This window comes from Scomber scombrus, chromosome 14 (assembly GCF_963691925.1).
Source record: "Scomber scombrus chromosome 14, fScoSco1.1, whole genome shotgun sequence".
Lineage (NCBI taxonomy): Eukaryota > Metazoa > Chordata > Actinopteri > Scombriformes > Scombridae > Scomber > Scomber scombrus.
This window is the reverse complement of record NC_084983.1, coordinates 10,221,658-10,232,625: the sequence shown is the minus strand read 5'-3', so window position 1 is coordinate 10,232,625 and position 10,968 is coordinate 10,221,658. Positions and strand designations below refer to the sequence as shown.

Below are 10,968 nucleotides of genomic sequence, written 5' to 3'. Positions count from 1 at the left end.
GACTTGATGAAAATGTGTAATTTGTGTTGGCTCCATTTTAAAGCATGCATTATCACCAAATGTTAACAGATACTGATGGGACCATGTCATTCCCCTTTGTTTCCTACAGCACGAGAATGCAGCATTTGATCTACGTGACCATGATGCACTGCGATCAGCTGACAGTCTGGGATCAGAGATGGCTCACGAGTGGAAGAGAGAGACCTGTCCTCCACATCATAAAGCAGATGTGTCCACATGTAGTCTGAGCTGTAAAAGATACCCTCACATTTAGCGGTGTTGTATTGTATTTCTTGTGTCTGAAAGCAGCTGCGCTTGTCTGGATTAGGGGAGCAGAAGCTTGCTATTTACGCCAAAGACCCACCCATGATTCATTGCGGAACCAGCTGTGTATGGGTGTTTGTTGCCCTGCGTGTAACCTCACAGGAACGAACACAGACAAATAGAGGGTGCTACACCGTCCAACTATCAGGGGGGTGGCAGTGTTTTCATTTAGATTACACACCGTGATAAAAAGCTGGAATTTGAGTCTGGAAAGTAAAGGAATAAAACGTTATTCTTGTCATTCAAACTTAATTTATATGACACGTTTCATACAGGTTAGTGCAGTTCAAAGTGGCTCACAGATGACTGACAAGCCAGTAATATGACAGAACAAGTGTGGACCATGAAAGTTAAAACAAACAAACAAACAAACAAACAATGCACATGAGAAATAAAATATATAATAGATTTGAAAGCAATAATACAAATTACGGCGAGGCAGAATAATGGCACATTTTCACCTTGAACAGTCTGTGTAAAAGGGGCTGAATTTAAATGTATAGGTTGCCTCACAGGTTACTCTCAGGGTAAAACAGGTGAGGCCAATGCAGAAGTGCCTTAAGCCTGCCTTCTATCTAATAGCCAGCAGGTGGCGACAACAGCCGAAAGAAGTTTGATTGTATGGAAGTCTATAAGAAAATGTCCCTACTTGTCACTTTATCATTACCCCAGTAAACACTTTCTTATTCAGTTTATGCTCTCAACTGCTACTTTCATTCATCTTCTATATAGCATGATGTTCATTTTATAAATTATGATCCCATTTAGTCAGGTGTGCAGTTTTTCCGGTAAATTTTGTTGGTGGTTTTAGGCCAGCGAAAATGAACATTATCATTATCACAGTAAACCACAGAAGGTAGATGCACCGTGCTAACCCAGCTAGCAGCTATAGCAGCTAGCACTAGGGTCAACTCCCGCCCTCTCATCCAAATATATGAGTCACTCCTGGCTCCAAAAATATCAACATGGCGACAGTCAAAACAGCAGTCTACAAACCAATGGATAACAGCACGGTGAATACATCCATAATTATTAGAATCTACGGGGTAAAATGTAGAGGCTGCCTGACAGGTTTCTCTCAGGGTAAAGTCTACATGGTCCCTCACATGCTGCTACTCTCATGTTAAAATGAACAGTACATGGTGCCTGACAGGCTGCACTCAGGGTAAAGTGCGACTCATGTGTTACCCCTCCTGGTGTTACAGCCCCTGGCAGCAGACCGGCGCTCTCCCCGCGTACTCTCTCTGCAGACTTTGCCTTCTTGACACACCTTTTGTTGTCTCGTCTAGCTGGAGTCAGCTAACCATTAGCCAGCGAGCATCAGCCGCATCGGCTACCCGGACAACAGTGTGCTGAAGACGAGACAAGCCCGAGAGGAGCCGAGAGGTGACGGCCTACACCCAGCCTGCCAGGTAGTTTGTCTTGTCTGCAAATGTTCGTATTAACGACAGCTAACGAGCTAACGTCAGATAACAAGGTAGCGGATTTAATGCGATCTGCTCTGTCATCTATAAGCTCCCGCCTTGAAAGCGAAAGTAGCCTATATCCGTATTAGGCCAGTCTGTGTGCAAAGCTAAGCTGCTGCAGCAGCACAGCGATGCTTTCTGCTAGCTGGTGCTGAAGCTCGCTTTCCTCCCGCTGCTGAAACAACATGATCCCCCGCGTCCTGTGATTGTCTCTGTGTAGCTTGATGTAATAAAGGCGGTGCTGTCTCCATGCAGGATGAGTGGAGATGAACTGAACCCAGCTGCAGTGGCTGAGCCAGTGGATGATGCACAAGGAGATGAACGGTGGATGTCACAGGTTGGTGGTGTTTCTTTCTCTTCTTTTTGTATTATTGCTTCTTCTTTTTTTTTCTTCTTTTTTTTTTAAACGTGGTTTAGGGTTACGGTTAGGTCATGCAAAGACTATACACCAAAATTAGTCTTACTGCCATATAGGTTTGCTTTTTTGAATTTGCCTGTGTGTTGTGGTGCAAAACAGCCAAAATATATGCACCAAATTCAGTAGTTCTAAATAATATAAAAAAGAATTTATAATAAAAATATAGGTGAGTAGAGAGAGAAGAGTAAACATCATATGCATTGTACATTTAATACTATAATAATAATAATAATAATAATTAATAATAATGAGGTGTATCAACAGCTCTGTCCTGGGTCTTTACATTACCGAAACAACTCAGTAAACAAAAGCAGCAGACTGTATCCTCCCACCCTTCACATCCTTTACCTCTTGGCTGCAAAGAGTAAAAGAAAAGAGTATGTCAATAAACACCCTTGAAACACATATTGAAATCTACAGTCCAATCATCCAGATGAAAACACAGCATATTAAAAAAAATCTGTGCCCACCTCCCCTCCTTTTCCCTCCATTTTTTTTAACCCAAAAAATTATTAAAGCAGTAGTTTGAGCTCTTGAACAGCCAATGCTTGAATGGCTTCTATTTTAGCTCCTTGTGCCTGTGCAAAGGTCAATGGTATTTCTGATTAGTGTGTGAAATATTCACCTGTTATCCTCATGTATCATGAATACCAGATTTGTTGCTTATATGCAGGCTGTATATGCAGGCTGAAATGCATATTAACATCTGGAAGACTTGCACTGTTTCTCAGCGGGGTTGCGTTTTTCTTGGACTTCTTCATGCTCAAATCAGATTTGAATAAAATGTAAACAAAAGTTTCCAGCAGAGTAATGCATGACTGAATCCTTTTATTGCTACCAAAACTGTAGATGAAACACTGAGTTGTTTTGGGACTGCACCATTGTCATACTCTTAATTTTGCACACTTTACATGAGATGTTTTTCATATTACTGTAAGCTCTGAGTGCTCATTAGATAAACGGAGGACAACATTCCCATTTTGACTTTAACTCTCCAATTTCACACACAAACCAAAGCTCAGTGTTTTATTGGTCATTTCCACATGCTGACATGTAAACCAGCATTTCACAGATTCTTGTGGATGATCATTATTTTAGGTTTGTGACCTTACAGAAAAAAAAAAATCATGTGCTCATGAATTGTACCTATTCCCAAGACCTGCTGTCTTTCTTGTTTTTGTGGCACCCTGTCTTATGTCTATGCAAAGTTAATCCTCCAAAGCTAATAGGACTGAGACAGTCTGCTTTACTTCAAGCTCTCTATCAGATGGGGTACCAGATGTGTTTTGTCTGTGATGAGCTTGTAGGATTTTGTCCGACTAGGAAGGCTAATGAGTATTATAATAGTATTATTATAAATCTTTTTCTAAATCTTTTTTCTAAATCTTTTACGCAGACTGAAAGGCCTCATGTGGAACTGATTAAATTGTATTGTTTACTGTGATTGACATGTAAATGCTCATTTATTTACCCTGTCGGTCAAAATTATGGACCACATCTCAAACTCTGTTGTGTTGTGTTTGTTTTTTACAGCACACAAGATTTGTGCAGGAGTGTAAAGATGCTGAACCAGATGTGCTTTTTGTGGGGGATTCCATGATACAACTAATGCAGCAATATGAGGTGAGATTAGATATTTACCTTTCCACACCAGGACATATGACTGCTCACGTGGCAGCTTCCTCTTCATTTTGCTTAACTCTAAATCTCAGGGTTTCTTCCCCTGAAGATAATCATTCCCACCCCCCTCCAAATGTATATCAGTAGAATCAGTGGTGTAGTGAGGGCATAGATGTGTGAAAGTATAATGTATGAAAAGGGTAAGGTGAAAAGTAAATTAAATAGAACCCAATACACAACCAAATTAATCTCTGCAAGCTGAGAGGAGAGAAAGAGAGAAATGAGGAGGAGCTGATTCAGGTGTGGCCCATCCTCCTGACACACATCCGCCACTCTGGCTGCCTCCTACACAAGAGCAGGCAAAACACACATGAGGAGCCACAAGTGAAATGGGAGGGGTCATCACCTCACCCACACCCCCTGCTTAAGAGCAGAGACCGACCAGGTACTCCGCAAAATATTACAATAAATAACCATTTCTACCAAATTCTCACAACCCAAAATAACTAACTGCAGTTATCCTAGTTTACTGCTACAATTGCTACAATTCCTAAAACGATGCAGATCTGCTTTGAAAACCAGTTCATACGCCCTGCATCACTGTAGGTAAACGTTTATCTGTGAGGAGGCATTGTAACAACAGTGTGCAGTCCTCGTCAGACCAGTTCTGGGTCTCTGTCACCTGCTCGAACAAAGAGAAAAACAGGTCTGGATCTTTTTCTGTAAACCTGGGAAGCAATTGCAGGTTAGTTTCAAAGTTAAGTCGACTTACTTCCCGACCAGCACCCACACCAGACAGCTTTTCCTCGTCTATAAGCTTCAGTTTATAGCATCACTTCCAGTTTAACTTGCCTGTGCTGCATCAATTTGTCATGTTCCCATTTAAGCATTAACAACTAATTTGGCTGTTTAAATGTTAAACCTGCAATATGTAATTTTCTGCCACTAGGGGTCTCTAAATCGAAACAATAACAAAAGATGGAGATTGATGATGTTGGGAAGTAGCGTGGGATAATGGGAGTTATTGTCTTTATTATTAACCAACCACCACTGCTTTTATTGCAGTGTTCCTCATTCAGGAGGTTTTTATTGGGAGCAGAATTATCTGCATTATGCTCTCTAAATCAGTGCTGTGGGAACCCACTGAGGGGTTCCCGAGCAGATCTATCTACTTACGTTCACCACCACACTATGACAACAGATTCCTTAAGCAGAACCCGTTGTCTGAAACCTAGCAGGAGAATAGATCTCCAAAAATCAGGGCCATTCATTAAGGGCCGGCACTGCACCAAAAAATGAGACACCAGAGACTGACTGACCTCTCTCCCCCTAGATCAAAAACTAAATACCTGTGTGAATCTTCCCCAACAATTTACACTAATGAATAATTTCACAATCTATTGTGGCACTGAAATGAACCCTCCCAAGCAATACTTACCAGGAAGGTCCAAAATCCATTTCCACCATGCCGAACTAGGCCAAAAAACCACCAAACTAGTCCATTTAAGAAGGACCAGCCCCCATTATTTTATCAACCAGCTTAAAGTTCTGACAAAACAAAGGAGACCGAAATATAGAGTAAAACAGAACAAAGTAAAACCGATTTATTGAACTGATAGTAAATTGTACACAGATCTACTGTTGGATATGTAGATTAGTAGAATCAGTGGTGTATGTTATATAGCAATAAAGCAACCCTTTAGGGTTGTGATGGGCATTTTCCACAGTTTTGTGATGTTTAATAGACCAAGCTATAGTCGAAGTATCGGAGAAAGCGCGTATTAAATACAGATTTGTGATTTTATGTCAATAGGTCTGGAGGGAGTTGTTCTCTCCTCTTCATGCTCTTAACTTTGGCATTGGAGGCGACACCACCTGTAATGTGCTGTGGAGGCTGCAGAATGGAGAGCTGGAGAACATCCGTCCCAAGGTGAGACAAGCAGACTAAGATCATCAGTTTAGAAAAAAGTCATTTAATTTAGCTCTTGTATTTTACCACTTTTACAGGCCACACACAAAATGAGCTCTTGCAAACATATTTTACTCATGTTATCCACAATCTGTACACACTGTTGTGTCTGTCTGAGGCAGAGAGACCTTCCACATGCACTATCTGTCCCTCATGCACAAAAAACATGCATTCAGTCAAGTTTATTTGTCAAAACATGATTTACAATCACAGTGTAATGTAATCCTGTCAATTTGTGCAATAGGATAGGAATAGGAATTAATATATGTATATGATTGAGGGGCAGTCTTGCGTCTTGATTCCTGTGTCTGACTTCCTGCCCTGCTCGATCTTGTCCGTGTAGCTTGGTGTGGGTTCCATCAAAAATAGACCAGGTGCACATTTTTAGTGGAGCAGAGAGGAGAGCTGCTTCTAGGATGCTTTTGAAAATGCTGTTTTCAAGGTGGTTTGGTCTTTAATTATTCTTCTAGCCTTATTCTTGCAGTGCCTGGAGTAAAGATCCTTCAGGCAGAGTAAAGCACGGCCTATTGTGTGTTCAGCCGAACAAACCGCTCCTAGCAGGGCCCTGCGGTACTGTTTTCGTACTGTTTTTGTACCAGGCACTGTGTGGTGGATTTAGCCTAGTTTCGGTGAAACAAAGGACAATAGTTCCTGATATCCCATTGGAAACTGATGCAGCAACAGAGGACCTCCAGTTTATTATCCAGTGCCTGTACATTGGCTGGCAGGATGCTTGGCAGAGAAGATCCATGTGGCCATGATAATAGCTGGTGTTTAATCCCTCCATGTTTACCTCCGATGTTGAGATGGTCTTGTGGGTCATTGTCATCAGTGAGTCTTGTCCAGAACAGCTTTTGTGGCTCCAGCAGCCATGTTATTGATTTGCACCGTGCATTTGTAAAATATTGTAGCAGTAGCAGCTTACTGTATCACCCTAACTGTGCTCATTGACTGTTCAAATGATATATACTCCATGAACAGCTTGCATTGTTCACTTATTAGCCAGATATCAAGTCATGAGAACTCAATTACTCAAAACAACTGACTGCTAACATGCTGCTGTTATAACATTATATCATGCTTTGACCAGAGCCTTGGAGATTACAGCATGTTCTGTCAAAGTGAACAAAGTGTGTGTCTGTGGTCTTGTCCAGGCGGTGGTGTTGTGGGTTGGAACCAACAATCACGAACACACAGCAGAGCAAGTTGCAGGCGGAATTCTCGCCATCGCAAAGCTGCTCACCTCCAGCCTCCCCAAGGCGAAGATAGTTGTACTGGTAAGTTTAGTTGTCTTTTGTTGCATTTTGTTTGATTCCAAAATTTCTATTGGCATCTGAAAATTAACAATTTTTCCTGGTTTATTTTTTTAGGCAAATATATAACTACTTTACTGGGTTGTTAATATTCTGTATTCAAGACTTGGTGAGACACTGAACCATGTTTGGACTGTTAAAGTCAATGACCTTAAATGTTAAAACCACAATTAAAAACAAAGAACACAGCTGCTGTGCAACAGAGTTGATGTTGATTATTACTCTTTAACACCAATGTCAGCACAATCTCAGCAAAAATATAATTTGTTTTGGATTTGGAGTGACGTGCCTCGTTTGTAGAGTATTTCTCATACAAGTGGCCAGCTCTGCAGTGTGGATGTGCTGCTTAAAGTTAGAATTACATACTGTATGCTTGAATGAATCATAGCATTTGCTAATTGTCCTCTTTAACTAAAGACATATTTTTTTAAAACATGTTTCAAATGAAAAGAGGATAGACTCAGGCAAGAGACTTAATAGTTCTACACTGTGTTGTTTTTTATTTCAGTGAAGTAAACGCAGCTTCCAGGCAGATGAACAAACTGCGGATTCGTCCTCCATAAATAATAACTGAGTTTTAGTGCTTGCGGCCATTTGTGCTCTTGGATTTCAGTGGAAAAATGATTCTAATAGTTTTAAAGACTTAGAAACTTTTAACAATGTGACAAAATGTATTCATAGCAACTAAATGAAATGCAAAATGTTGTTTTAAATCTAAGTGCCTTCCTATGTAAGTGGAAACATTTTTGTTGTCCTCAGGGTTTAATGCCTCGAGGGGAGCGTCCAAACCCACTGAGGGAGAAGAACGCGGCCGTTAATGGGTTTCTGCGCTCCTGGCTGCCGCGACTGGGTCAGGCTCAGTTCCTGGATGTAAGCGGAGAGTTCGTCCACTCTGACGGAACCATCGGCCCGCAGGACATGTTCGACTTCCTCCACCTGACATCGACGGCTTACCGCACCATTGCGAAGCCCCTCTGTGACCTGCTGCTTCAGATACTGGACGAAACGCCAGAGGAGAGACGGGCGTCGCTGGTTTGAGGGGCCGTGGCCGAGCAGCACATTTATCCAGAGGCATGTCTCACTCGCTGCTTTTGGGAGACGGGGGAGACATGCTTCTGGTATCGGGAAGGAGGAGGAAGGGCTCGCTCACAGGAGAAGGAGGCACCCTGATGTGAGTGGGCCTGGGAGGGGTGCAGGATCACATTCATGAGCGGAGGGTTGGGTGCGGAGAGGCGCTGAAGAGGGAGAGAGACCTCACTACAGACTGTGATTGCAGTAGTAAGCTCTGTTGCAAAAAGATTTACCAAGATCAGATGTCTGTGAGCAATAGACAGATACACTGAAATCATTTGCGACCGCAGTGGCACACACACACGCACAGATTAATTAATGAGTGTTTCCTTCTGTCACCTCTGCCATGGACACAATTTTAGTCTGATGTGAGACGCAATAGAAAAAACACAATCTAGTTTCTAGACTAAAACTGATAGGATTGGATCTCTGGACACTTTAACATCTCGAGGCCTCTAGAAATCCTTCAATTGGGAGTCCACAAACTAAATAGGTTGGAAATCTCTGATTACAGAGGGGCTACTGCTGAGATGCACATGCATGTAAAATTAAGACTCACAATTAGATGATTTTGCTTAAAGTGTAATCTGCATTTAAAGTAATTTACACAAATTAAATGGTTATTTGTGTATCAGTTCTTTATATGTACTATTTCATGTACTCAGCCAAACAAGGAGCACCTAGTCTTCTAAATGTTTACATTTGAGCCCAATATGTAACTATTTAGGCATTTAAGGAAGCAGTTAATCAGTGTGAAATAGATCAGTTGCTTTCTAGATCTTACATTAGATCAATACTACACTGCTGTGTCACTAAAACATCACTAAACTAAATGTTAAAACCCAACGTTGCTGCTGCTGGATGCATGTTTCAGACGAGCCTCAGCTTTGGTGTAAAAAAGTCGGCCAGCGCTTGCGTTTAAGTGAGTCAGTATCAGTGGAAATCATGTACGCATACTTATTCGTTAGCGATGTAATGCTTTTGACCGTACTTGTCCGAGTATCTGTGTAGGTCTTCCAAAACACCCGCAACCTTGCCGCTTACATACAAAGCTTCTATCACACCCGCCAAGTGTATTTTACATCTTATTTGTAGATTCACGCTTCGTTCTATGCCACTCTTGACATTTCACTTTAAAGTCAAAAATATTGTATCGCTACACTAAATCCTGCCAGCTTTTTAAACTGTGCTCCTTCTTTATGAGTTAAAGGACGGTTTTGAATAGACAGAATATTTTAGGATGTCATTCCAGGCCAACGTTTCAGATTGCGCTTGATTGTATTTTTAACAGCAGAGTTTTAAAAAAAAGATTGAGACGAAAAAGCAGTTGTCAGATTAGCTCTAATCCTCCTGCTTTCATTTTACACTGCTAATCATATAATTCCTTATGAATACACGTTGATGTGTGGACAGTTTCTCACTAAAGTCAGCGAAATAAAGTCGTCACTTGGTGCGTCTGTGTCACACTTGTGCTGATATGTATCCAAATATTCATAGACTTAAACTTTGACTATATAGCACAGGCTCTCTCTCCCTCTCCCTCCTTATTACATGGATATACAGTATTTTCTCTTCGTTCTATTTGTCATCTCCTCTTCATTTTCTGTCCATGTTGTATTTGTAGTTGACTCTCACCCAGCCCTGCTACCCATGGGACCCTGAACTTCTCTTACATGGCATAGTTACCGAATATTTTTAGGAATAAAAAGCAAAATAAGGCTGAGCTACAGAACATGGCTATACTCTGAATATTGTCACGCTTAAAAGCAATCACTGCTCATTTAAAGAAAACCCATTTTGTCTGTGAGCTTATACTGTGTGTAGCTGTTTTCCTTCATGGCTCAGTTGTGTTCGAATTGTGGCTGAGAGTCTCACGCCGACGTTACTGCTGTCTTAAGCTCTGCACATTTTTGCGTGCTGTGTTAAATAGTGTATGTGTGTGTGTGTGTGTGCCTTATGTGTTCATGGGGACGGTTGTGTACAGTATGTGTGATACTGAGTTATGTAAGATGGAGTTGTGCGAATGTCTAGAAGCGACCCCCAGGTTTGTATATAAGACGTGAAGCTTGAGAACGTGATGTTTGAAGAGGGGTTTGAGATTTTGGGGAGTCTGTGTTTGGTGCGATAAGGTATTTGCACTGTTTTTGGCTCGTTGTCATGTTTATTGAGGTAAAAGCATTCCAATAAAACAAAAAACAAAACAAGGATCCAATCATTTGCTGTCTTCTGTTTCTTTTAAAATCAAAACGTGCAATGCTGTGTGTCAGTTTTAGACGCTCACCAACAGAGGGAACCATTTCATCAGAAAACTAAGCTGAGAAAGACACTAAGAAGGCTTACTGCTTGTTCCATGCCGCCTGTCTTTTAGCCAGTGTTCACTTATTGCCTTAATTAATTTACTTTCACAGAGTTTATCTTCCTAATGTTGAAATAATGTACTCAGCAGCACTCAGAGGTGACTTAGACTCGTGTAAAAACTGTACTTATTAAACATTTAGGCTGGGTGCTAGAGTGTATATGATTTCTGGCACTTTGTAAAATACCTAGTTAATAAACCATTTGCTCATTTTTGATGTGGCTCTCATTAATTTTAATTGTGACCCAAAACTGTCCCAGTGCAGCTAAAATAGTTGGTCCATCTGGAGTCTCGCACTGTCTATTGAGTGTTCAGCTCAACCCAAAGCTAAACAACATCAAGTCTGACGTCATGTATGCTTGATTCATAGAAATGTCATGTTTCTGATACAGAAATACTGGAGGAATTAAAGATGTTACTTCCTTTTCCCA

At 41.2% G+C, this 10,968-nt stretch overlaps 1 protein-coding gene across 2 annotated transcripts; it reads left to right on the top strand.

Moving 5' to 3' along the window:
• Positions 1-1,545: 1,545 nt before the first annotated feature.
• pafah1b2 (platelet-activating factor acetylhydrolase 1b, catalytic subunit 2) lies at positions 1,546-10,481 on the top strand. Of its 2 annotated transcripts, none has more exons than XM_062432834.1 (6): positions 1,546-1,736; positions 2,046-2,127; positions 3,742-3,831; positions 5,642-5,758; positions 6,952-7,074; positions 7,870-10,481. In XM_062432834.1, the coding sequence occupies exons 2-6, from the start codon at positions 2,047-2,049 to the stop codon at positions 8,146-8,148; spliced, it is 690 nt and encodes a 229-aa protein (XP_062288818.1). In that variant the 5' UTR covers positions 1,546-1,736; position 2,046; the 3' UTR covers positions 8,149-10,481. The 2 variants fall into 2 exon arrangements, with proteins under 2 accessions (XP_062288818.1, XP_062288819.1); XM_062432835.1 differs by having other exon boundaries at positions 2,026-2,127.
• Positions 10,482-10,968: the final 487 nt, after the last annotated feature.

What these genes read in the sequence shown, in the direction of transcription:
- pafah1b2 (XM_062432834.1), top strand. Translation starts at nt 2,047, where the DNA reads ATGAGTGGAGATGAACTGAACCCAGCTGCAGTGGCTGAGCCAGTGGAT. An exon ending in ATGAACGGTGGATGTCACAG is followed by an intron (nt 2,128 to 3,741) that starts GTTGGTGGTGTT and finishes TGTTTTTTACAG; the next exon opens with CACACAAGATTTGTGCAGGA. An exon ending in AGGCGAAGATAGTTGTACTG is followed by an intron (nt 7,075 to 7,869) that starts GTAAGTTTAGTT and finishes TGTTGTCCTCAG; the next exon opens with GGTTTAATGCCTCGAGGGGA.